General features: G+C 48.8%; 1 protein-coding gene across 1 annotated transcript; it reads right to left on the bottom strand.

Annotated features, from left to right (window-relative positions):
- On the bottom strand, positions 1–27,419 carry GID4 (GID complex subunit 4 homolog). The gene is made up of 6 exons (XM_053892394.1): positions 26,866–27,419; positions 21,486–21,545; positions 16,066–16,173; positions 8,191–8,292; positions 6,079–6,209; positions 1–3,236 (listed from the first exon to the last, which is right to left on the bottom strand). Exons 1-6 carry the CDS (start codon positions 27,052–27,054, stop codon positions 3,173–3,175), a joined length of 654 nt encoding a protein of 217 aa, XP_053748369.1. The 5' UTR covers positions 27,055–27,419; the 3' UTR covers positions 1–3,172.
- Between the last annotated feature and the right edge of the window lie 8 nt (positions 27,420–27,427).

Genomic DNA, 27,427 nt, shown 5'->3' with positions numbered 1-27,427 from the left:
TCACTGCTTAAATACCTTTATTATTTTTTAAAAATTATTTGGACATTGATAGCTCTGCAAAATACTTCTCCCATCCCAGACCCTCAAACCCTTTCCACATGTCCTCCCTAAAGAAACAAAATACTCATACTTTGTGCCCATTCAAATCTAATTTTTAAAAACATGTAAGATTCAAAATCAAATATTTTTCTTTCCCAGAACTTGTTAGTAATTTTAAACCACAATGCAACATACTTAATGGCATTTCTTTTTAAAAATTAGCTTATCAGACTATTTTATGAGGAAAAAAAAAAATCAATTCAAGGCCTTAGAATATAAATTCCCTGTTTCTGAAAGCAAAAGACGTTGAAAAGCCCCTTTGCTCCCCTGGAGTTTGTGATTTCCACGTTATCAACAGAACCAGCACACAGATGGGACTTTCTACTTCATGTGAAGGATTGCTTAGGTACTTTGGGGCTGCAGCTGAAATGCTGTAAAGTTTGAGAGGATGGGTGGGTGGGGAGGGATAATTCCAGCACAGAGGAGAGACGAGGCTGGGGGTACAGAACGGAAGCTTTCTGAGCAGTGGAAAGAACAGCCAAATCCCTAGGATCCTACCTCATGGCAGGTTTGTTTGGGGTGGAGGAAGACGGTAGAAAATCTGCATCCTGCACTGATTTCTTGATGATGAACACAAGCGTCAGCCAAAACTATTGCACAGAGTACCAGAGGCACGTAAACCACGGAGGAGGTTCAGGAAAGAATAACCACAGAGGGGGGTGATCCCCAACATTCCTTGGGGAACTGAGAGAAAGAGAAGGAGTTGACGTGGATTCTTTGGGAATTACCAAGAGGAGGTGGGCAGGCAATCCCTTCCCTGTCCTCAATGGGCAGATTTTTACGCAAGCAAACCTTCATCTCGGGTGTGCCCGAAAGATCTAGCAAAGGTATCACTCGATTTTCCCCAGTACAACTTCATTACCTAGCTAAGAGAGGGAGGGAGGAAGAGATCCTCCAACAGGACCTGGCCCGTTTGGCTAGCTGAACAATAGCAGCGTTTCCAAATGGCCTTCCCTGCCCGCTGACTGCCCGGCTGACCTCTGAGCCACACATACAGGGCCCCGATGAGCTCACCCCTCGTTGGGTTCTGAGCGGGGCCTAGATCCTTCAAGGAGCTTGCAAAACTCAGGCAAGATTTAGGAGCCTGCCGCGAGAGGGGATCTGGGGTGACATGGCCGGCCCGTGTGGCCAGGGAAAGCCAGCACGGCCCCACAGTCTCCTTTTACTGTCAAGCGACGCCTGCCAGCTAAACTGAGGCCACGCGAGTGCGGTCTCCTCGGTACTCTGCCATCAGCTGGTGTGACCAGAGCCAGCCGTCCTGATGCCTTCTGGAGTTTCAGAATCAAGAAAACATTTGACTCATCTCTGGGAACGGACGTGAATCATTTTTCCACTGCAGTCGCCGGGGCAACGTTTTGGGGCTCCAAAACCCTGGCCTCACCAGATGGGTTGGTCTCACCTCCGTACAAAGCCTTAGGACTACGCATCCTAGGTGTCCCGATGCCCACTGACTAGAATCCCAAGTACTTCTCCTCTAGGGTTTCCCCGACATTCAGTCTCAGTAACATACAGTACATGTGTCGTCAAAAGGAAAGTCACTTGTTAAGAATAAAGCGTTTCCCTACACCGCTCATCTAGACCGAAGGGCCTTGTGTGTCCTTACACCGCCCGTGGATCTGCAGCTTGCAGCTGGTTGTGCTCCCGTGGGCTGTAGCTTTCTGTCTTGTGTTCTGAGTGAGTCTTGTAAACCGCCAGCAAACGCGATGCCCCCCAAAGCCCGGCCTGTCTCTGCGGTCTACCACTGATGCCAACCTATTAAGCTTTTTAAACATTAAAAAACAACAACAAAAAACAAAAAAACAACTCCCCCCCCCACCCACCCCAAACCACACCCCACCCCAACCCCACACCCCCACACACACTTTGGCACGTGAGCCTTGAGTTCTTCGAGCGTGTTCGCGTTCCCGCCCCTCCCCCACCCCAACATTTTAGAGTTGCTGTTTTAGGAGAATGACGGCCCCTTCTGCTTGACGGAAAAGGTCGCCACGAAGCACTGCTGTTCTGAGTAGCAAAAGGAGGAGGTACAAATGCTAAACTGGCCCCAAAAAACAGCTCTCAAGTTTAGCACTAGAATTTATGCAATGCTGCAAAACTTTTGTACCAGGATGACTAGTTTTAAACTGCTGGTTGATTAAATATACATTTACATATAGATATAGGTATAAAAATTACTAAGTCAACATTTGCTGTTTTCAATGTGAAAACGATAAAAATGTAATTCTGAATAATTGTGCATTTGCCATAGGGTCCTTGTTAAAGGGACCATAAAAATAATTTTGTAATAAAAAAACTCTTTTTTTTTTTCTTTTTTCTTTTTTTTTTAAGTTTAGTATTGCCCTCAAGTTCAAAAGTTTGGAGCAAACGTGCTGAGTAAGCAGGACTGGAATCCGTTCCTGCCAGGGATCTGGAAGCCTGAAATTTAGTGATCCCCGATGGCAGGCCCAGAGAACCTGGCAGCCACTGACTAGCTTAGCGTGACCGCTGCAGGGCTGGGCAGTGCCAGCGGACCCCGTTAAGCAATCGGCCTCCGCCTCACGTTTCACTGGCGGGTGCTGCTGGTCACCGATTCCCTGCGCAGAGCTCGGGGGGGGGGGGGGGGGGGGCGGCACACGTGTGCTGGGGCTCTGCCTTCTCTTGAGCTACCGGACTGAGCAACTGGGGGTGGGGGGCGCAGGGCTGGGGCCTGGGCCGAGACCACTGAGCACCAAGGCTGAGGGTGACTGGGGGGCTGACCTTCTGCTCGGCTGGAGGTGGGGACGGAGGAAGGAATGGGCCTTTCAGTGATACAGAAGTTAGCTGTGCAGGAAGGAAAAGTGCATTTAAGGTAGCTTACAACAGATTAAGACCAAACTGCCACAGAGAGGGAGGAAGCACAGAGAACACTCCCTCCACCTGCCGTTGGTTGGCCATGCTCCTTGGATTCTGTGGGTTAACATTCATGCTTTCTGATGCGAGTCTGCTCGTGAAGAAACAGGAACACACGTTCTCCTGGTTCTGGCAGGTACACGATTTTCTTGGCAGAGTTCTTTTTTTGCCAAGTTCAGTTTTATTTGGTTCCTGCTCTGAACCGCTGTCACCGGAACTCGTAGATGGGTGCGCTGTGTTCGGGAACGTGAGTTAGATTGAGTGACTGATACCTGCAATGTGGGAAAAGAGAGAAACGGGAGGCAGTCTGAGCATCCTGAAGACCAAACAAAGGAAGTCCAAAACTCCCTCCCTGCCACCGGAGCGCCTGACGGGCCACTTTCTCGGACCGGAACGCAAATTCATCTCAGATCTCGTCAGCTGAACCAACTCTGGTTTTATTTGTTTCTTCGGTTAATCCTCCCGAATGGGGGTAAGAGGAGCTGTTTTTAGGCCTTTCCCTTTTGCTCTGACCATGAAGCAACCATGGTACGTCTTGTAAAAGGAGAGGCGGAGTACGCTGTGGGAGAGATGCAGACCGAGGCCCCCCCCGGGCCTCATCCTCACCTGCCATGCTGCCCGGCCTCCCACGGCCAGCACCTCAGCTCCCCCGTGTGTCAGGCTGGAGCACCCTCGGGACTTCGCGGGTAACACAGGCACACCCCACTTCTCATGCAATGCAAACAGGCCATGGAAGAGAGAACTTCCTCGCTAACCGTAAATCTTATTTGACCCTTTGGCTTCATTTTCTCGCCTCCCTAGACACGGCTATTAGACTTTGAGAACATCAGAGCCCTGATGTGTATGTTTCTGCCCCGTCGGCAGGCTGCTCCGAGGAGCTAAGCAGATGAAAGGGAAACGGCGGCCGGGACAATCCACACAAGGGGATGATAACCCCCAGGCACAATCCGAGCTGATGGGGTAGACGTCAGCTCTCCTCTTACTTGTTTCACAGAGGAGTGAGGAGGAGCACAGGAACAAGCAGTTTATTTCTCAACAACAGCAAAAAACAAAACAAAAGAAAAGAAATCAAGAAAAGATGATGCATTAGCCATCGGAATATGTGAATCAAAACCACACGACGCCTGCAGATGCCGTACGCGCTAGGAGAGCTGTAATTGTAAAGACATCATAACAAGCGTTGGGAATGATGTGGAGAAACTGGAGCCCTCGGGCCCTGGTGGGAATGTACCAGGGTGCGGCTGCTCTGGAAAACAGGGAGGTGGTTCCTTAAAAAGTTACAGAATTCCCATATGACCCGGCAATTCCACTCTTAGTATCTGCCCAAAGGAACTGGAAGCCGGGACTCGGATGCTTACACACCCTCACTCACGACAGCATTATTCACAACAGGCAAAAGGTGAAGACGACCCAAGTGCCCAGCAACTGATGAACAGAGAAGGAAAATGTGGTACAGTGGTCCCCCCCGCCTTATCTGTGGGGGAGACGCTCAGGTACCCCCAGCGGATGCCGAAAACCGTGGATGGTACCGAGCCCCGTACGTATGGTATGGTTTTTCCTGCACATACATACCCGTGACAGAGCACAACTTATAAATTAGGCACCGTAGGGGTTAGCAACAATGACTAGTCAGCAAATAGAACAACTGTAACAATCTACTGCGATAAAAGTTATGGGAACGTGGGCTCTCTCTCAAAATGCCTTATTGTACCGTGAGGATGGGAGATGACGAAATGGGGGCGGGAGGAGACGAAACACGGAGTGACAGAGGCGCTGTGACGGGCTGTTAGGCTACCACTGACCTTCTGACACTGCCAGGAGGACGATCGTCTGCTTCTGGGCTACAGCTGACCGCGGGTAACCGAAACCCCGGAAAGCAAAACCGCAGATAAGGAGGGGCTACTGTGGATCCAGACCATGGAAAGTTATTCAGCAACAAAAATGGGGAGTGCTGACACCTGCTGTAACGAGGCTGAAGCTTCAAAGGCCAGACACAAAGGCCACATAGTGTATGGTCCCATTTATATAAAATATCCAGAACGGGCACATCTACGCAGCGAGAAAGTAGATTAGTGGTTGCCTAGGGCCAGGAGGGGATGGGGAGTCGGGCTGATGGTCAAGGGGTTACGAGGGTTTCTCCCTGTGGCGATGAGAATGTTTTAAAATTGACTGCAGTCATGGCTGCATAGACCACTGACCTGTACAGCTTCAATGAGCAAACCAAATAGTGTGTGAATTATCTCAATAAAGCTGTCATTTAAAACAGGATATAACATGTTTTGAAAACTCATTTGAAAACTGAACAACTACTGAAACCCTAAGAGTTGTGGCTCTCAGAGGCGCTGAGACTGCACTGAGCCACGGGCACGTATTTGCAGGCATCACTGTGCTGCCACTGAACAAGGAATTTGAGTCAAGCTGGGGTGGCATCACTTACAAGTCGCCGAAGTGTGAAAAATTTGGAAGGGCATGAGGGGTCTCTACATTCAGAGAGGAAACCAGGTATTTTATGATATGGTTCCTTCTTCAGGTACAGCCGGGTGCTTTGAGAAGCAGCGAGGAGGCAGGAGACTCCCCCCAAGAGGTGGCAAAAGCTAGCACCTGAGGTGGCATTCAGTCCTTCACCTCAGGTGAGACACAGGGCAGGACCGCCAGCTCCACGGGGGGACCCCAGGTCACCAGACCGAGATCAAGTGCATGTGGGGCCAGCATCTGAGGAATGTGGCCACAAAATCGAAAAGGCTGCTGGCAGCAAAATTCACCCCAGCAAAATTCATAGTTGGATTTTACATTTTAGTTACTGATGAAATTTGGGAGGAAATACAAGAGCAGCGAGATTGGGAGAAACGTTGCTGATAACACAGAACTGCTTGAAAGCTGTCAGCAATGCGTTCCTTTATCTACACTTCACTTTCATCTTGTTTCCTCTGCTCCGTGTAGAGGGACGGGAGCCCCTACACCAGCAACTGAGGTCGCTTGGAGAGGCCCTCTGCATGCAGACAGAGCATGAAAGCTATGCAGAGACAGGGGAGAGGTCTTCTTTTGGTTGGGCAAGCCAAGGGAGAGCCAGGGGGACAGCAGCAAGCCGCCCCCTGCTCCTCTGGGGTTCCTTACCATTCTGAACTCCTATGGTAATAGTAGCCCTCTATGGAGGCTGCCGACTTCTGGAAGCAGATGTAATAGAACCCAGCAAAGGAAGCACCGCTGATGTCTTTGATCGTGTGGTCTGGGACCAGGAACTGTTCCTGCACACAGACGGAGGAGGTTAGTAACCGACGGTGTGGCCCGGCCACCTCTGGCGTTCCTCGTTAGCCTCCAGGTGCTTCTAAGGTTCCACTGTCACACGGCCTTGCCCAGACTTGCTGGACAATGGCCAACATGTGCGTTTCAACCCAACCTGCCAATAGCATTCGTGTGTTGCTCGAGTATTCTCGATGCTAACACAGGAGCCTGTGTCTTGAGCTCACTGAGATCAGCAGTGAGGAGAAGGTCCTATGGTCTACATATCTCGTAAGTGAATCGATACCTACCTACCTTTCAGAGCCCGCAGACAGAACCACCCAGGGAGAGAAATTCTCTGCTCCACCCCAGGAACTGGTGCTAGGTTCCTGATCACCTCTAGAACAGCAAGTCACTTCACTCTGAAGGTGAATCACACCCCATAACACCCCATAACACCCCCTGAAAAAGCTCTACGCCTCGGCGACAGCCATCAGAACAGCACCTTGGGAAGAGGCAAGCTTGTTATCTCTGGCTAGAGCCAAGCTGAAAGGACCTACTGTCCCAGTAAGATGAAGTCGGTGGCCCCAAGGCCCCAGGAGGTCTCCTGAAGGCCCACAGTGAGTCACCCTGAGAAGTTCTTTTTTTTAAGTTTATTCTGAAAGAGAGAGTGGGGGAGGGGAAGAGAGCGAGGGAGAGAGAGAATCCCAATCAGGCTCTGCACTGGCCGTGCACAGCCCGATGTGGGGCATGAACTCACAAACCTCGAGATCATGACCTGAGCCAAAATCAAGCCACCCAGGTGCTCAACTCTTTTTTTTTTTTTTTTTTCCAAAACACTCTCATCTTTTCCTTTCCTAAACCTCTGAATGGTAGTTTTTAAAATTAATTTTAAAATAAGAACTTCGGAGGATACTTCTTCCAACATGTTATTTCACTGGCACACTTCCCACTAGATGGCAAGCTTGCAAGGGCAGGACCCCGCTCTGACTCTCCACGCCTGGCAAGCGTCCACTCAGAAAGTGATGATTCCCCCCCCCCCCAAAAAAAAAATTAGCTATACAAGCTAAAGATTGGGAATCACTGGGGTGCCTGGGTGGCTCAGTCGGTTAAGCGACCGACTTTGGCTGAGGTCATGATCTCATGGTCCATGAGTTCGAGCCCTATGTCGGGCTCTGTGTTGACAGCTCAGAGCCTGGAGCCTGCTTCGGATTCTGCGTCTCACTCTCTCTCTGCCCCTTCCCCGCTCGCTCGCGTGCTCTCTCTCTCTCAAAAATAAATACTAAAAAAAAAAAAAAAAAAAAAAAAGATTGGGAATGATTGGCTTTTCGGAAAGCTGGCAAGATTTCAAGATAAAACGGCTTTTCCCCGCAGATTGGGGACCAGGGGTTGGAAGCGGGTGTCCGTTCACACAGTGATTTCACAAACTGGCTTCATGATTGTGCTATCCTGGAGCTGGAACACAGTAAATACCATGCTATCAAAACAGGGAACACAAAAGCCTTGTCAGCCCCAAAGCCAATCTATCGAGTCCAGCCAGATGCAGTTCTCTGAGGGCTGGTGAGTGGAAAACCCAAATTCCATTCCTGGTCCCTCATTTCCTGAGCTGGAGGGAACCAGACAAGCTGAGACAGCACCGAGCCTTCAGCAAGGACGTGGTGAGGGAGCGGTCCCTTAAGGGGGTGTCGTAGCCTGTGGCTGAGAACCGGAGGTGATGGGTGACTGACTTTGGTTCTCCCCTGAATCCACAGGACACTTGGGAGGACTCCACGTGGACGGTCAAAGGTACCGAGGGGACCACCCCCTAGCCACGAATTCGTCAGCTGACCACCAAACAGTTTAACCAAAGAGAAACCATCTGGGAGGGCAGCAGTCTGCCAGAGTGGCCTGGAGCTGTGCCCGCTTTCCGTGAGCGTTAAAGGCACCGCATGAGGACAGGGCAGATGGGGCGGTGGGTCCAACGCAGGCACTGGCACAGCCAGAAGACCGCCTGGGGTGGGGCCTTACCTTCCACCTCATGAAGACATAATCTCCATTCTTCAGCTCTTCGTAATCAAAGTCATCTGAATTAAATGATTTTGCATACTGATAAAAAGCCAGAAACTTGCCCTGAAAGCAAAAGACACAGCATGAGAACTGATCTACGGAGGGAGAGGCTGGTGTCAGAACGACCCTTCTGTGTCCGGCGGCGACTGCCTTTGCAAACGCGTGCCAGTTGCTGGAGGTGGCCTGACCAGAGCAGCAAAGGCCGAGGCCTGGAAGGGGAGCCCAAGGTCCCCACCAAGGACCTCAGAGCTGGACTCCAGCTGAGTCATCATGGGGCTACGCCTGCCTAGTTCATGTTGTCTGAGGAAAGGCCCCGGGTTGGGAATGGATGCTATTCTGGGGGGCCCGTTCTCAGGACACCTTTGCACAAAGCCAGGAATGACCAGTGACATCTCTGTAAGGGAGTCAACAGTAGCAACAGAATCATGCAGAACAACTGAGAGCCAGCATGTCTCACCGAAGGGGGAGAGAGGGCTTACTACAGTGGGGTCCTCTGACAGAGTAGAGTGGCTTGGGGCCAGCTAGTGAAGAAGAAACAGGAAGTGGGTAATATACGATTAATTTCTTTTAAAAAACGAGACCAGATGGACTTCAAGATGTATACAAAGCGGTTATCATCAAGGCAGTATGGGACTGGCACAAATACAGACACGCAGATCAAAGGAACAGAATAGAGAACCCAGAAATGGACCCACAAACGTATGGCCAACTCATCTTTGACAAAGCAGGAAAGAATATCCAATGGAACAAAGACAGTCTCTTCAGCAAGTGTTGCTGGGAAAACTGGAAAGCGACATGCAGGAGAATGAACCTGGACCACCATACACAAAAATAAACTCAAAATGGATGAAAGACCTAAACGTAAGACAGGAAGCCATCAAAATCCTCAAGGAGAAAGCAGGCAAAAACCTCTCTGATCTTGGCCGCAGGAACTTCTTACTCAACACGTCTCCGGAAGCAAGGGAAACAAAAGCAAAAATGAACTATTGGGACCTCATCAAAATAAAAAGCACAGCGAAGGAAACAATCAGCAAAACTAAAAGGCAACCGACAAATGGGAAAAGATATTCGCAAATGACATTACCAGATAAAGGGTTAACTCAACACCCAAAAAACAAATAACCCAGCAAAGAAATGGGCAAAAGACATGAACAGACACTTCTCCAAAGACATCCAGATGGCCAACCGACACACGAAAAAATGCTCAAAATCACTCATCATCAGGAAAATACAAATGAAAACCACAATGAGATACCACCTCACACCTATAAGAATGGCTAACATTAACAACTCAGGCAACAACAGATGTTGGCGAGGATGCAGAGAAAGAGGATCTCTTTTGCACTGCTGGTGGGAATGCAAACTGGTGTAGCCACGCTGGAAAACAGTACGGAGGTTCCTCAAAAATTTAAAAACAGAACTACTCTATGACCCAGCAACTGCACTACTAGGCATTTATCCAAGGGATACAGGTGTGCTGTTTCGAAGGGACACATGCACCCCAATGTTTACAGCAGCACTATCAACGACAGCCAAAGTATAGAAAGAGCCCAAATGTCCGTTTATGGATGAATGGATAAAGAAGATGTGGTATGTATATACAATGGAGTATTACTGGGCAATCAGAAAGAATGAAATCTTGCCATTTGCAACTAGATGGAACTAGAGTATTACGCTAAGTGAAATTAGAGAAAAACAAATATATGACTTCACTCATATGAGGGCTATAAGATACAAAACAGACGAACGTAAGGAAAGGGAAGCAAAAATAATATGAAAACAGGGAGGGGGACAAAACAGAAGAGACTCTTAAATATGGAGAACAAGCAGCGGGTTACTGGAGCGGTTGTGCGAGGGGGGATGGGCTCAATGGGGAAGGGGCACTAAGGCATCTACTCCTGAAATCATTGTTGCACTATATGCTAACTTGGATGTAAATTTAAAAAATAAATTAAATATATTTAAAAAAAAAAAAGGGGACACCAGAAATAGATTACAAAATTGTGTCTCATGATCCTATTTTTATTTAAAAAAAAAAAGAGGTCAATACTTGTTTTAGCTTCGGTATTATTATTATAGATGATTTTTTTTTCCTTTTGTTTTTCTACTTATTCAAACGCTTAAAAACAAGCATGCGATAATTTTATAAGAATTACACCTTAAATAAAATCTAAGATACAGAATTATTAACCCATAGAATTTGTCACACATGTATTTCTATCCTCAGTAGATTGAGTTTATGGAATCTGGACTTTATGGTACCACCATGATACCAACTTTATTATCATTCAGAAAAACCTGAGCATGAAATAATACAGTGCCTCTGAATCTAGTTTACAGGGAGTCCAGTTTTATTTTATTTTTTTTTTATGTTTATTTAGAAAAAGAGAGAGAGCCAGAGCATGAGAGGAGAGGGGGAGGGAGGGAGGGAGACCTAGAGTCTGAAGCAGGCTCCAGGCTCTGAGCTGTCAGCACAGAGCCCGATGCGGGGCTTGTACTCATGAACCACAAGATCATGACCTGAGCCGAAGTCAGATGCTTAACTGACTGAGCCAGCCGGGTGCCCTGGCAGTCCTGGTTTTATTGCACTTCACTTTATTGCTGTTTGCAGATGTTGCATTTTTTTTTTTTTTACAAACTGCCAGGGTTCCTGGCAACCCTGATCGAGCAAGGCTATTGGTGCCATTTTCCCAACAGCATTTGTGTCTCTGTGTCACATTTTGGTGATTCTTGCAATATTTGAAGCTTTTTCATTACTATTTTATTTGTTATGGCGATCTGTGATCAGTGATCTTTTTTTTTTTTTAACGTTTATTTATTTTTGAGACAGAGAGAGAGAGCATGAATGGGGGAGGGTCAGAGAAAGAGGGAGACACAGAATCTGAAACAGGCTCCAGGCTCTGAACTGTCAGCACAGAGCCTGACGCTGGGCTCGAACTCACGGACCGCAAGATCACGACCTGGGCCGAAGTCGGACGCTTAACCGACTGAGCCACCCAGGCGCCCCACAGAGATCTTTGATATTACTATTTCAATTGTTTGGGGGCCCATATAAGGCAGCAAACTTAACTGATAAATGTTGTGTGTGTTCTGACTGCTCCACTCACTGGCTGTTCCCCCATCCGTCTCCCTCTCCTCAGGCCTCCCTCTTCCCTGAGACGTAACAATACTGAAATGAGGCCGATTAAAAAGCCTGCGATGGCCTCGAAGTGTTCCAGGGAAAGGAAGAGTTGCACGTGTCTCACTTGAAATCAAAAGCTAGAAACAATTAAGCTTAGTTGAGGAAGGCATGTCGAAATCCAAGAGAGGCTGAAAGCTTGGCCCCTTGCACCAAACAGCCGTGTTGTAAATGCAAAGGAAAAGTTCTTGAAGGAAAGGAAAAGTTCACTCCAGTGAACATATGGATGATAAGAAAGCGAAACAGCCTTATTACTTGTCTGTTTATTTTTAAATGTTTATTTATTTTGAGAGGAGAGAGAGAGAGAGTGCACAAACAGGGGAAGGGCAGAGAGAGGGCGAGAGAATCCCAAGCAGGCTCCACGCAGAGCCCGTTGCAGGGCTCGATCTCATGAACCATGAGATCATGACCTGAGCTGAAGTCAGGAGTCAGGAGCTTAACCAACAGAGCCACCCAGGCGCCCCCTCAAAACTGCCTTATTACTAATGTGCAGAAAGGGTTAATGGTCTGGATAGAAGGTCAAACCGGTCCCAATGTTCCCTGAAGTCAAAGCCTAATCCAGAGCAAGGCTGATTCTTCTCAATTCTGTAAAGGTTGAGAGAGGTGAGGAAGTGTGGAAGGAGAGTCTGAAGCTAGCGGGGGTTGGTTTGGGAGGTTTAAGGAAAGAAGCCATCTCCGTAACGTAAACGTGAGAGGTGAAATATCAAGTGTTGATGCAGACGCTGTGGCAGGTTATCCAGAAGATCGAGCTAAGATGACTCATGATGATGGCCACACTCAATGAAACAGCCTTCTACTGGGTGAAGACGCCATCTAGGGTTTTCATGGCCAGAGAGGAGAAGTCAATGCCTGGCTCCGAAGCTTCATAGGACAGGCTGACTCTCTTGCTAGGGGCTAATTCAGTGGGTGACCTGAAGTTGAAGCCAATGTTCACTTACCATTCTGAAAATCCTCAGGCCCTTAAAATTTTATGCAAAATCTACTCTGCCTGTGCTCTATTAATAGAAAAAAGCCTGGATGAGAGCACATCTGTTTACAACATGGTTTACTGAATATTTAAAGCCCACCGTTAAGACCTACTGCTCAGAAAAAAAGATTCCTGCTTACTGACAATGCGCCTGGTCACCCAAGCGCTCTGGGGGAGACGTACCGTGAGATTAACGTTGTTTTCATGCCTGCCAACACAACACCCGTTCTGCAGTCCATGGGTCAAGGGGCAGTTTTAACTTTCAAGTGTTCTTATTTAAGAAGTATAGTTCCGGGGCGCCTGGGTGGCGCAGTCGGTTAAGCGTCCGACTTCAGCCAGGTCACGATCTCGCGGTCCGTGAGTTCGAGCCCCGCGTCAGGCTCTGGGCTGATGGCTCGGAGCCTGGAGCCTGTTTCCGATTCTGTGTCTCCCTCTCTCTCTGACCCTCCCCCGTTCATGCTCTGTCTCTCTCTGTCCCAAAAATAAATAAAAAACGTTGAAAAAAAAAAATTAAAAAAAAAAAAAAAAAAAAAGAAGTATAGTTCCTAAGACTATAGCTGCCATAGATAGTGATCTCTCTGATGGATGTGGGCAAAGTAGACTGAAGACCTTCTGGAAAGGGTTCACCATTCTAGGTGCCATCAAGAACATTTGTGATTTAAAAAAAAAAAAAAAAGAAAGAACATTTGTGATTCACGGGAAGAGGTCAAACAATCAAATATCAATGGGAGTTTGGAAGAAGCTGATTCCAACTCTATAGATGACTTTGAGGGATTCAAGACTCCAGTGGAGGCAGACGGGGCAGAGATGACAAGACAGCCAGGGTCAGAAGTGGAGCCTGAACGCGTGACCGATGGCTGCAACCGCGGGATGAAACGTGAACGAATGAGGAGTTGCTTCTGATGGGTGAGCAAAGGAAGTGGTTTCCTGAGATAAGATCTACTCCTGGTGAAGATGCCATGAAGATTGTTGAAATGACAACAAAGGATTTAGAGTATCACGTGACTTCAGTTGATAGAGCCGCAGCAGGGTTTGCGAGGACTGACTCCAGTTTTGAAAGAAGTTCTACTGAGGGTCAGATGCTATCAAACAGCATCCCGCACCGCAGAGAGATTGTTTGTGAAAGGAAGAGTCGGCCAATCGATGAGGCACACTTCACTGTTCTCTTATTTTAAGAAATTGCTACAGCCATCCGACCTTTGGCAACCATCACCCTCATGAGTCAGCAGCCATCAACATCAGGTGAGACCCTCCACCAGTGGGGCGCCTGGGTGGCTCAGTTGGTCAGGCATCCGACTCTTGATTTCAGTTCAGGTCACGACCTCACCATTCGTAGGATTGAGCCCTACATCAGGTTTGGCTCTAGCAGCGTGGAGCCTGCTTGGGATGCTTCTTGCGTCTCTCTCTGCCCCTTCCCTCCCCCACACTCTCTCTCAAAATAAATAAACGAAAAAAAAAAAAAAGACCCTCTACCAGCAAGATTGGGACTTGCTGAAAGCTCAGAGGATGGTTAGCATTTTTTAGTAATAAAATACTTTATTTATTTATTTAATTGAAAAAAAATTTTTTTTCATGTTTTTATTTATTTTTGAGACAGAGAGAGACAGAGCATGAGCAGGGGAGGGGCAGAGAAAGAGAGGGAGACACAGAATCTGAAGCAGGCTCCAGGCTCCGAGCTGTCAACACAGAGCCTGACGCGGGGCTCGAACTCACGAACTGTGAGATCATGACCTGAGCCGAAGTCGGACGCTCAACCGACTGAGCCACCCAGGCGCCCCAGTAATAAAGTACTTTAAAATTAAGGTATGTACATTGCTTTAGACACAATGCTATCGCATACTTAACAGAGTACAGTGTAGCATAAAGGTAAGTTTTACATGCACTGGGAAACCAACAAAATTCATTTGACTTGCTTTATGGCAATGTTTGCTTTGTTGCAGTGTTCCGGAATGGACCCTGCAATACCTCTGAGGCAGGCCTGCATCAGGTGCTGCAAATCCCTGACAGACAGAGGTGCAGTACAGAGCTCCAGGAGCCCCACATGGGCATCGGGGACTCCTGCATGGGCTGGGAGAGTTACGGGAGACTCTGAGTCCTGCACAGGTCACCAGACTGCTGGGTGAAGAAGAGCCCTTAGGCCCAGCTCCTGGTCCTCCCCCATCGAGCATGCTGGGAAGGACCCAGGGAGGCCTTCTTAGACGCTCTTTCACTTAAAATATTTCAATTTAACCTAACAGAGGTAGGAACAGATATTTCCCAGTATTCTAATGGAAGTCTGGAAAATTAAGAGTTGCTTTCTATGTATTTAATTCGTAGCCAACCTAACTTAAAACTGACTTTTCATAGAGTCTCAAAAGACCTTGCTTTTTTGCAGAACCAATTTGAGCTGGAAAACAAAGCAGGATGGGAGACAGGCTGTCATTCGGTACAAGAAAGATCGGGAAGATCGTTCTCACGGGGACTGTCTGGGAGAGGAAGGAGCCACCTCGTGAGGGGTCGAGCCGTGCAGGAAGGGCCGGCCTTGGGCAGGGTGGGGTCAGACGGCACCGAGGAGCCCTCCACCACTTTCTGATGCCCGCACGACCGTGTGCCTCTCGGGCTCCCCAACTGAGTATTTTTTTTTTCAAGTGTATTTATTTTAAGAGAAAAAGAGAGAGCGAGCAAGCAGGGGAGGCGCAGGGAGAGAGGGAGAGGGAGAGGGAGAGAGAATCCCAAGCGGGCTCCGAGCTGCCAGCGCACAGCCCGATGCGGGGCTCCAACTCATGAACCATGAGGTCATGACCAGAGCCAAAATCCAGAGTCGGACACTTCACTGACTGAGCCACCGAGTGATCCCCCGACTGAGAATCCCCAGAGACTTGGCTCTCGTTCATTCTCTAGTATTACAGTATTCTCTAGTACCCTCTAGAGTATTATGCAGTATTACGCAGTATTCTACAGTATTCTCTAGTATCACGCAAATGACTGACTTTCAGTTCTATTTGCTACAATAGTCAAAACATGTAGCTCACCAAAAAATGGTTTTAAAAGCTTAAATTTAACTGAAACTCAACATTTGAGAGATGTTCCTTTCCTATCTCAAGTAGGAAACATTAACAAGCAAAGCAGCTAATCTATAGTGATGTTAACCCAGACGAGGGTCTGCGGTCGGGAGTTTTCTCCAAGGAGTATCGTGCCAGAATCAGGAGACACTTGAAGAGCCGGGTGTGAGTGGCAGTGGGAAGCACGAAGAGTTCTAGAATCTTCATTACTGACACAAGAATTTCTGGTGGGTGTAGAGGGTGAGCACATTGGACTTCCCTAGTGTTAAACCAAAATTCATCATCGCCCTGGTCAGCTAAACCGGAAGGCTATTTTGACAGGTAGAGAAATGGATTTTTGAAGACACAACAACTTGTGTGAAAGCCAATGAAAAGACTTGAGGGCAGTGACGATGAGTTGTCTCCAAGTGCTCCCTACTGGTGATCTAGAACACACTCCACTTTTGACACCGAAAAGCAGGGGCACTGGCATTTCCGGTGACATCCTGATGGTACTTCAGCTGAGCCTGGGTGTGTCCGTCAGGAGCTGGGGTGAGAAGCCCAGTGGACAGGTGAGCAGGATGGGGCACAGTGATAAGACCCCGAGAGCTAAGTCTCTTGGCTTCCCGGCAGCGCGTGGGCAGCCCAGAGTGGACCCAACACCTACTCACCCAGTGTTTCCGATCAACGTCTTCGTCTGCGTCCCACTTCCGCGTTAAGAAAGGGTGTTTTTTGCTGATTATTTCTCCTTCGAAGAAGGTCGTGAGAGTTGGATACTCCTATGGTAAAAACCCAAATACCAAAACAAGATGTTGAACAGCAGTTTTAACCTTTCCCAAAGGAAAAATCAACCTTGCTCTTTAACTTCTTCCTAGGACTTTGAAAAAATGGTCTCACTGGCTAAGCAACAACCCAGAGTTAGGTCCAGAGATTTGCCGATGGCTGTGGAGTCAGCTTGAATTGGAGGTGCCCACAAAGTCTCTTGGACGTTATGAACTTTGCCAGAAGCAGAGAACCCTTCCCTGACTTCGTTTGTTATGTACTAATCACTCGAAAAGAACCTGAACAAGTAAATTCTGAGTATTCTAGGATACAAAGCAGATGGTAACTAAGTTGACTTTACTTTCCAAGAAAAACACCCCAGGAGGCTCCACAATCACAGCATTTACAGCTCAGTCTCCCTGACGCCATGCCCACTGGTTCTCAAACTAGCTCAGTCATTTGTCTCCTGTGCCCGTCCGGGGAGTGGGTTTTTTGTGTTTTTTTTTTTTTTTTTTTTGGTTGTCATTGTGGTTGTTTTGTGTTCTTTTTTTAAAGAATACCTTGATATGTTAGAGTAACATTTAATTTTATCATATGAACTAAGGCAATTTATACTAGGGAAAATATACATAAATCACGTCTGCAATGGAAAATCACAACAACAGGAAAAAAAAACCCCACAAAAACGGGAAAAAATAAGCTGTCATCCTAATTGGGTGCTTAGAATGCTCTTGTCAATTTTATTTGCTATTTGTTCATCTGCCAAGAAGAAGGCACCAAAGATTCTGAAAAATACTAATGGAAGAAAAAGTTAACAATTTAATAAGTCCACCATTTCTCTGCATTTGTAAAACCCAATCAACTGACTGACCAACTAGCCAACCCTTCAGCCCAGCCTGCCAGCCTCTGGTGCTTCTTGGAAGCACGGTAATGGTGGTCAGTGGCCTGGCAAACCATGGGTTACAGTCTTAATGTCCTTGGGACTAGAGGTCCCACTTTCTTCTTCAGACACTATGTATGCCCCCCTTATTCTGCATCAAACATCTACGTGTGTTTAAAATCAATCTGTTCTGGGGCGCCTGGGTGGCTCAGCCAGTTAAATGTCTGACTTCGGCTCAGGTCATGATCTCGCGGTTCATGAGTTTGAGCCCCGCACCAAGCTCACTGTGGTAGGCGTGGAGCCCACTTTGGATCCTCTGTCTTCCTCCCTCTCTCTCTCTCTCTGTCTCTCTGTCTCTCTGCCCATTCCCAGCTTATCCTCTCCCTCTCTCAAAAATAAATATTAAGGGGTGCCTGGGTGGCTCAGTCGGTTAAGCGTCCAACTTCAGCTCAGGTCACGATCTCGCGGTCCGCGAGTTCGAGCCCCGCATCGGGCTCTGGGCTGATGGCTCAGAGCCTGGAGCTTGCTTCCGATTCTGTGTCTCCCTCTCTCTCTGCCCCTCCCGCGTTCATGCTGTGTCTCTCTCTGTCTCAAAAATAAATAAACGTTAAAAAAAAAAAATTAAAAAAAATAAATATTAAAAAAATTTTTTTATATAAAAAATAAAGTAAAATAAAATAAAATAAAATAAAATAAAATAAAATAAAATAAAATAAATCTGTTCCAATGGCTTTGCTACTTCTCTTGGCTTGGCCTGCCATGATGTAGCTGGGGACGTCGCTAAGAGATAGCAGCTCCCAGGAAACAGTATGGCCGCCCGCCCACACAGGAGCAGACTGAAGGGGCCTGCTTCACTATCCACCACCGAGGCTGGCAGCTGTCTTCACAGTGAACTCTGAGATACATAACGTCCCCACCCCCCACCAAACCTCGACCCTTTACCCCCGACACGGTGGCCGGGTTCCTCGTTCAGGTATTTATATATACGGAGTGAAGAAATTAAAGAGATTTCCTAAATGGGAACCTGATTTTAAAGGTATAGATAAATTATCCTCATCTGTTTTAGGAAGAACTGCTAAGGGAGAAACTTCTGTATCGGTACCTGACTTGAGATTTTAAATTATTTTATTTTAATGTTTCTTCTTTGTTGAGAGACAAAGAGAGACAGAGCGTGAGCGGGGTAGGGGCGGAAAGAGGGAGACACAGAATCCGAAGCGGGCTCCAGGCTCTGAGCTGTCAGCACAGAGCCCGACGCAGGGCTGGAACCCACAAATCGTGAGATTATGACCTCAGCCGGAGTCGGACGCCTAACCACCTACGCCATCCAGGCTTGAGATTTTAAATGAAAAGCTATACATATTGATTTTCTGAGGTTTTAACTTTGTTTAGCTTCCACAAGAGAGAAAAGAAGGAAATGATAAATGGGCCCTCTTACAATACAAAGAAAATACTTATGGTTCAAATAGAAAGTCTTCCTAGTGAGCTGATTCTGCACTGACGTCTCTCCAAAAATATCTCAGGCAGTGGATAAGGGTGACTGCAAGGTACCCCCGAACTCTGAGAATTAAAATAAAATAAATACTGCCTAATGAGTGCGAGTCAATATGTACAGAAGTTACCAAAACCACGAACTACCTCTCAGGGCAGGACCGGGAAATTTAAGCACTTGACTACAGCCAAAGTGGCGGGTAACGTATAAACTCAAAGGAAAAACTCTGTCTGCGGGAAGGTCGTCAAAAAAACGAGTCAGAGAGAAGAGACATGGCTAGCACCCCCCACTCTCACCCCCAGAACAGGCGTGGGCTTACTACAGCGGGCCTAGCAGTCGTGGCATTTAAGTCGTCCAAACCACTCCCCCGCACGGTTAACAGGCCCACCAAAAACTCTCCAGTAATGGGTCTGGCTTTCCGTGTAGGCCTGCCTTCTGGGGGGATTAACACCCACTGGCTACTAAGTCAGAGAGGACTTCTGGAACGTGCATGTACCTCATTTTAGAAAGGAGTAAATGAGCATTCTTGTTTATACATCAGTCCTGCTGAGTTTGATTAGCGTGACCTATCTCCCTGGCCTGGCTCAGAGCAAGTCTAGCACAAGCTCAGCAGAAGCTTTCAAACCTGTCTAGTGAGTGAGTGGAGGGCCTGGCCGTGACTCTCCCAAGGCTGGGCTCCTAGGCCCTGTGCCAGCTTCTGGGCCTCCCTAGAAATGTCCCTTCTTTCTGCTGGTGGCGGGCTCAGAATTGCAAAGAAAAGGCTACCTGACGCCCATTCTTCACAATCCTGGGATTCCATTTCCACAAGGCACACGAACTTTGTAAGAACTGTGCTCGTTCGTGAATGTGAGGCAGCCAAGAGACCAATGATCTCCAACTTAATAGTTAATTTTCCATGTGGTGTACAAGAGGAAGACTATGGCTAAAACTCAACCATTTAAATGCTTTTATGAAAATCAATTACATATTCGATATCCTAACAACTATAAATGTTAAAGCAAACAAACACGAGCAGCTGTATTTTAGAATACGGGTATAAAGTCATTCAGAGAATCCTCACCCTTTCTGGCATTTCAGTGACCGTGTCCAGTGACCACGTACTGGATTTAGAATTTCAAAGGTGAGTCCATAGTTGTACCACACCATGACTGTACTAGAAGCCAATGAACTGTACATTTTATTTTATTTTTTTTAAGTAGGCTCCATGCCCAACGTGGGACTTGAACTCACGTCCCTGAGACCAGGAGTCACATGTTCTTCTGACTGGGCCAGCCAGGCACCCCCTGCATCTTACATGGGTGACCTGTGTGGTATGTGAACTGTATGGCAGTAAAGCAATTAAAAAGGTTGTTAAAAGAGATGGAATCCAAAGAACCCTGACGTCCTAGGAGCCTCGGAAACACAGCCGCCTCTCTCTAATTCAAGGCCACTTGAGCGCCACACCTGAGTCCACTGCGCAACCCGGCACAGACCAGTCTGGGGGGCCATGTGCTTGTGAGGCCGCTCGTGCGCAGGCGGGAAGAACTGGCCAGGAGGATGGTCTCCTCATCCCTGTCATGAGCCTAAGTCCCCTTCCCGAACTGGCCCCAGCGAAGGGCCGAGCTAGCAGCTCCTCAGGGAGCCTGCTGCTCATGACTCAGAGCTTCCCCCACCTTGTTAAGGTTACCTGCTCCTGATGGAAACGTCACAGAGGTTCTGTACACGGTTTGGGGATTTTTAATGCTACCTGCCATTTCCGTGCAGCTTCCTATGACCAGAGTGGCTGGTTCTAGAATCAGTGCTAACATTCCAGGTGACAGATGTTGCTGGTTTCCTTATGAAGTTAAGTGTTCGTGTTCTGTGCTCAGTGAATGCATCTGGCTGCCTGTTGTACGAGTTGGGTATACTCTATTCACTTTGTTTCCTACTACCGCAAACTCAAAGGCTGGAATCCTTCATTTTGCCTTCATTTTCTACCCCTACTAGCTTGGGTAACGTTCTAGAAGGGAGGAGTAGTTATCTTTTCATGTCAACACCAGACTTCATAGAAAAGTCTCAAACTTCCAATAGAGAAGCAGAACCGGATGGAATCAAAGAGATGGAAACAATGGTTTCAAGACAGAGGATGGTCTGTGCCTTAGTTAGCACCCCCCCATTTGTATTATACTATAGTCTAGACCTCTTACTCTTACATTCTTTCTTTCCCACTAGGATAAGCCCCTTGAGGAGACAGAGCGGGTATTTTTCATTCTTATTAAGGCCATGGCACCAGTAAAGGGCAAAGCAACAAGGTCACTCTGACCTTTCTATGGCTCTGTGGAGCATTTCTCAACACTGCTGGGCCACGGAGACAGTGAGGAGTGATCAGGCCACAGGGCTCTGCAGCCAGGTCGGGCTGGAGTCAGGCGGCCAGTCCAGCCCCCTCCTTCTTCTTCCTGTTTACTCACCAGCAGGAAAACAAAGGATGCTCTTTCTTGTTTTCTATATTCCCAGGAGTTCTGAGATGTAAAAAGTTGGTTCAAGGAAAGGAAAACAGTCTACATTTCCATAGCAGCTACTCCTGTTAGAAACTGGATGATGACTTTTTCATTGTTCCAGTGAACTAAAAGGTTTAAGGAATTCCAAAGACCTTGGCTCTGGAAGGATTAATGCTTGCCTTAGAAACCTTAAAACTTCCGACGGCAGGTGAGGAGGGTGGTAGCCATGTTCTTACCACATTTTTCTTTCCACGAAAGGATTAAAAATGAAATCAACAGTGTTGGTAACAACACGATGTATTTATAAACTTCTACAGATTTGTGACTCTGTATACTTTCCAACAGGGCACATGAAAACCACATGCTTTGAGCTCACTGTATGAGAACGACACTTAACAGGGCACTTTAATCAGGCCTCAGAGTTGACTGCTGGCCCTTCACACTCTGAGCACAAGGAGCACGCGGTCCACCTTCCAGTTCTAGTTCGTCTGAGTGAGTGCTTACCTCAGTAAGGCCTTTAATCTTCAGGTACCCACAAAGGTAAGAGTTCCCCGTGTCCACATGCTGGAAAGAAAGGACACACAGCCTCATTACAAACGGAGGAACCACTGGGAGACCAGCTGGGGCTGCTGCGGAAAACCACGTGCCCGGCCGTCAGAGGCCAGGTGGGCTGAGGGAGGCCCGGAGGTTGGTGGGCGCCTAGCACGGCCAGGGCTCACCTGCCTTTGAGACCTTTGTGAGTCCCCTCCGCCCCGCCCTGCCCCCGTGCCTGTTCAGAAGCTACCTGATCTCAGGACCCTCTCAACCTCCTTCAGCTGAGTATCTTGAGACCAAAGGGCCTTTCTGGAACAGTCGGCCCGCTCAACACGGGTCTCCGACTGGTCTAAAAAATGTACTCCTCGCCCATATTTATACTCAGCACAATCCCGCATTATTTCTTTACAAAATGGGCAGCATATCCCGGCAAGGCATCTTAGAAGACTTCTCTGGCAAAAATTGCAGTTGTGAACCAAGACGCTGACCCCAGAATGGAAAATACTGTGAGGGGCCACGCTGCCCATTTCATATATGAATGCTTGTGTCTCCTGATGAAGAGTTAGGAGCCTAAAATAAACAGGGGTAACAGGCAACATAGATTTTGAGGTGTAGTATGTACCAATTACGGGTTGCTGCGACATGGCCCGGTACCTACCCTACAACCAAATTCCTACTTTTCCATGCTGGCAGGGCCCAGATCCTGTTCTGACACCTACCCTGCCCCCACAAGACCCGATCAGCCTGACGGGTGCAAGGCAAACCCGTGCCCCTGTCCCCTTGTGAGTCATCAGTTTAGGGGTGAGTGACCCGATTCTGACCAATCAGGTATGTGTGTAAGTCTCCTGGGTGCTGCTGGGAAAGACTGGGGCTTCCAAAGAGGCTCTCTTTCTTCCCGTGACGGTGGCAGCACCTGCACGCGGTGCCCAGGGCAGCCACATAAAGACCCTGAGGGGAAACAGGCCGGGAAATGCCAAGGGGCAGCACGGAAACGTGGAAGGAAACGGGCCCCGGCATGAGCCAGTGTGGAACCAAGCCACCTCCAGGCTTCTTGTAACCTGAGATGACAGGTTCACCCCTGCTTTTAACTATTCCGAAAAGGGTATGGCTACCTACAGCTGAGTGCACCCTAAATGAGCCATTTCACCCAAATCCGGATGGACTGATCCCCAACAGGCAGATTTTCAGATTTCATGCTGGTTGGGCTCACGGACAAAGCAAACCCCCGGAATTAAAGCAAGACAAAGCACCCCGGTGCCGCAGCACGCGGAGATTTTAGTGTTAAGCGAGGTCTCATTTTTAAGCAACTTGGAGAGTCTGGTGGTGTTTATCAGGTCTGGGGACTTAACGACTTCCAGTTACACCAGAAATCAAATACCAAGGCCATCTTTAAAAACTGTAATGAATGCAGTCAGCCAGATGAGGTCAGCACCAAAGCAAATGGGCTTCGATAAAGCTAAAACGCTCCCACAGTTCGGTGCTGGTGACAAAGGTATTCCATGTGAAAACCGCCCAAGCATTTAAAATATCCTCATCTCCGGGCCTCGGCGCTGGACGTCATCCAAAGTGGCTGATCTGCACTCACACGGTTCAGCAAAGAACTTTCATTAAAAGACACACAGCTCTAACCTGAGGCCTTAAATTTCACGTATGCAATTCTCACTGAATTCAATATAGTTTGGGGCTTCACAGCTGCTGGAAAGGGTATCAGGTGGCCAGGATACCTGCTAATGAGATTAAAAACTGAACTGTAAATTGGCTAACATTTTGCGTGGATTATCACGTGCCTGAGAATCAGAATTGCAGTTTGGCCTCCGTTCAACCACGGGTCTCTCCCATTCTGCCCAAATTGATCTTGGTGATGGGGGGGTGAACTCATATACACTACGACGCAGAGAACTTTCACCAAACGACGGACCAGCATCTCCATGGGAAGGATGACAAGGCAAACGTTAGGCAAGGAAGTCTGACAGCACAGCTGTGTCCAACAGCTGCTCTTTTTAATATGCTGTCACGGTGACCCTGGCCTTCACGTTACTCTTGGCTCTTGGGATGGCAGAGGAGGAACAGAGTCGTCAAAGTAACAACAGCAACAACAAAAACCTAGTCAGAATCTCACGAAGGTCTGGGGGAGCTCTTTAAACTGGAATTTCGAGGAAAGAAAGGGCTCCAAAAAAGCACAGGAAAAGATGTGCAACATCGTTAGCCAGTAAGGAGATTCCAATCAAAACCACAATGAGATAACCACCTCACACCCACTAGCATGACTACAATCAAAAAGATGACAAATAAATAGCAAGTGTTGACAAGGCTGTGGAGAAACTGGAACCCTCATCGCCCGGTGGGGGGAGTGCAAAATGACGTAGGCACTTTGGACGTCGGTCTGGCAGTTCCTTAAAATGTTAAACATAGAGTTACCATAGGACCCCGCATTCCACTCCTAGGTTTCTACCCAGGAGAAATGAGGACGCGCCTACATAAAAACTCGAAAAGGAATGTTCACGGCATCACTACTCACGAGAGCCAAAAAGTGGAAACAACCCAAATATCCATCTACTGCTCCAAGGATAAACAAAATGTTGTACGTCCGTACAATGGATTATTATGCACCCCCCCCCAAATAATAAAGCACTGACATGCTATGACATGGGTGAACGCTGAAAAACATTATACTTGGTGAAAGAAGCTAGGCACAAAAGGTCACATAGTATATGACTCCGTTTAATACAAAGTGGCCAGAATAAGCAGATCTTAGGGAAAATAAAATTAGTGGCTGCCTAGAGTTGAGAAGGGGTGATGGCTAAGGGGTGGTGTTTCTTTTGGGGGTGATGGAAGTGTTCTAAAGTTGGACTGCAGAGATGCTCACCCAAGTGCGTGACTCTACTAGAAACTACTGAAATTGTACGCCTTAACTTGGGTGGACTGTATGATATGTGAATTATATCTCAATAAAGCTGTTATGAAAAAAAGAAAGCAAGCAAGCGAGCAAGCAGGAAGGAGGCTGAGGTATGAAAGGCAGAAGTGTTCTAAGAAGGCTGAGTCTAAGAAACTAGTCCTGGCTGTAAAACCAGACGATGGAATAAGTCACATGCCACTGACTGTCTCAATGATGGACAAACAGGTCACCGGCCCAGAAGTAGGGCAGCATTCCTGGGCATGACCACCGCTCCCACCATCAAGACATCCTACTGGAGTGGCTTCCAGCCATCAGCCAGGTTTCCGCTCTGGGCTACCCTGAGACCAGTCACGCGCCAACTCAATCACCACGTACACTGGTTCGCGAGGAAATGGGCATCTGACAAGACTTCAGAAACAACACACCCATGACAGAAGGGGGTGGCTGCTGTTAGAACCACAGACAACTTCTCTTTGACACTTAGCTACCCTTGCCAAGTCGTCCCCCTACCACCTCGGAAACCATCAAATGAAACAATGGGTGCAAATTCAAGATCATTCCAAACATGACCCACAACCAAGGATCTCACTTCCAGAATTTTATGATTTGTTGCAGAAAAAAAAAAAAAAAAAAAAAGCCTTTACTTCATAGTAAATTCTCACATTTTAAGCAGAAGGGAAGAGGGATCACCCTATCATAGATCTAATTATGGAGAACGAATGGCTCAGTCATAATAGTTTTCCAGTTATAATAAATATCATGGCTCATGATAGCAACTTAAGTTTACAGACCAAAGATACGATTAACGTGATGTTTTCCCCAATCGAAAAAAGAGGAAACTGTTGATTCCCGCAAAACAGTAAGAAAAAAGAGGTTAAGGATGCCCTGCTGTTAGCAAAAATAAAATGTATTCCCATTGACTTTTGGGTGGGAGACCCACTTGCTCAGAGGAGAGGCTGTTTAAGATTTAACATTTTTAAAGAGCCAAGGGCACATAAGGAAAAGACACGGCTTACGTTCTGTCCTCACGCATGGGGGCAGTAAGGTGGCACACTTAGGCCCTCAGAGCTCTTGTGAGGCCTTTCAAGGGGCCAGACGTTTGGAGGGGCTTTGGGGAACAGCCTAGGAGGTGGGGCGTCAGGCCAAGGAAAAAAGGGGGCAAAGGGAGGAGGAAAGTGGGTCCTGAGGCAGGCAGGGATAGCTATGGAGGAACAGTTTTGCAGGGAAGGGGGAGAGAAAGGAGTAATAACTACTGTTGACCTCCTCCCGCTGGGAAAAAAATATCAAGTGTGTTACCACTTGCATGAGAGGGGTGAGGTGTGGAAAAGGGCCAGAGTGGGTAAAGCTGAGCTCCAAAGCTATCAGGGGCTGGCAGCAGGTACTTAGAAATTCAGGTCAGACGGGGGGGAGGTAGAGAGACAGCAAGGAAATACTGTGTGAGAGATAATGCTGGGTGAGTTCGATTTCCCAGCACATGGGTATCAGACACCGGGAGGAAGCCCTGGCTGTGTAGATAAAAGTTAAGACCATAGAAAGAGGGTCCCCTGGAGCCAAGGAGAAGGAAGATGAAGGTAGGGGTTGGGGAGGTATGGGGAGACAGGTCAGGGAGACTGGGAGGGGACTGGAGGTGGCCAGAGAACGGAGATAGGGAGCATGAGAAGAAGCCTAGAGCAGGAGGCCTGGGGCTGCCGGCAGCTGGTTGCCTGCGCCAGTTAGAGACCGGGGGACAGTGGGGGGCCCCAGGAGGCAAGATCGTAACAGACTGGGAGGAGCTCCAGCCAGCAGCACCCAGGATGTGAGTGCCTGGTCTTGAGGGGGAACCAGAGGCGAGGAATCAGTTGTGGACTGGGGGCTCTCGGGCTCAGGGGCTAAGGGAGGGAGGATGCTCCCAGGTCTGAGGGGGCACTAGGCTCTCCCAAGGAAGAAATCCCGGGAGGAGGGCCCCAAGGTTTGAGGATCCCTGGAACTGAGGAAAGGGGAGGGGTGGAGGATTGTCTCAAGTCTGGGATAATTTGACACGGGCCCAGCCATGGCCAGGGTTCCCAGGCAGGAGAAACCAACGGAGAGTTCTTCAGGTTCTGGGAGGGACTGGAGGGAGAGCTGATCTTGGGGCGACAGGTCCTGGGGAGGAAGGACTCAGGTCTGAGGGTGGCCAGTCACAGGGGGCTTCCGGATCCCAGGCAGGCCGGTCACGGGCTTCGAGTCTGGGAGAGTGTTCAGGGTCGGCCAGGAGCTGCCCACGACAGGCTCCGGTGTGAGGGGCAGGTCAGGGTTGGGGCTTGGAAAGTGTGAGACACCAGCTGGGCAGGTCCCGGGGGTGAAGCGCCTGGTGCAGGAGGCCCGGCGGCGAGGGCCTGGTCCGCGGCTGCGGGCTCGAGGAGCCGGGGGCGGGCACGGCCAGTGAGCGCCGCGAGGAGGCCCTCGGGCCCCGGCCCGGCGCGGCCCGGCGCTCACCTGCAGCACCACCTCTACGTCGTACGAGTTCCCCTTGCTCTTCTGGTGGCCGCGGAACTTGGAGCCGCTGTAGAGCAGGCTGGTGGCCACGCCGGGCTGCTGGGTGTTGATGGGCGGCGGCGGGATGAGCGAGGCCGCGGAGGCGGCCGAGGCACCGGCCGGCGGGGGACACTCGGTGCGGACCGGCATGCGGGGGGTCCCCCGGAGCCAGGGCTGGGGGGAGGGGGAGAGGAACCGCCGCCGCCGCGCGGGAGCCGAGGGGGGTGGCAGGGAGGGAGGGGCCGGGGCGCGCACGCGCAGGGTGGGGGCGGAGGGGGGACCACCCGCCCGCCGCCTGCGGACCAAGCGCTCCGGCTGCCACCGGGACCCCGGGACCTGCGAGCAGGGCCTCCCTGTCCTGAGCTGAGTCCCCCTCCCCACTTGCCCTCGCACACACACCACCCTTCCGATTGGCTCGGGCGCGCCCGGGGGGCGGGAACAGGCTCACGCGGCGCTTCCACCCATTGGCGGGCGAAGAAAACACGTGGCGGGGTGCGCGAGCGGCCCTCTGGGACTTGTAGTC

The sequence above is a fragment of the Panthera pardus genome, unplaced genomic scaffold (assembly GCF_024362965.1).
Source record: "Panthera pardus isolate Hobbes unplaced genomic scaffold, ASM2436296v1 HiC_scaffold_3, whole genome shotgun sequence".
In the NCBI taxonomy this organism is placed as follows: Eukaryota; Metazoa; Chordata; class Mammalia; order Carnivora; family Felidae; genus Panthera; species Panthera pardus.
Note: the sequence above shows the minus strand (reverse complement) of the source record. Positions and strands in the feature narration are given on the sequence as shown.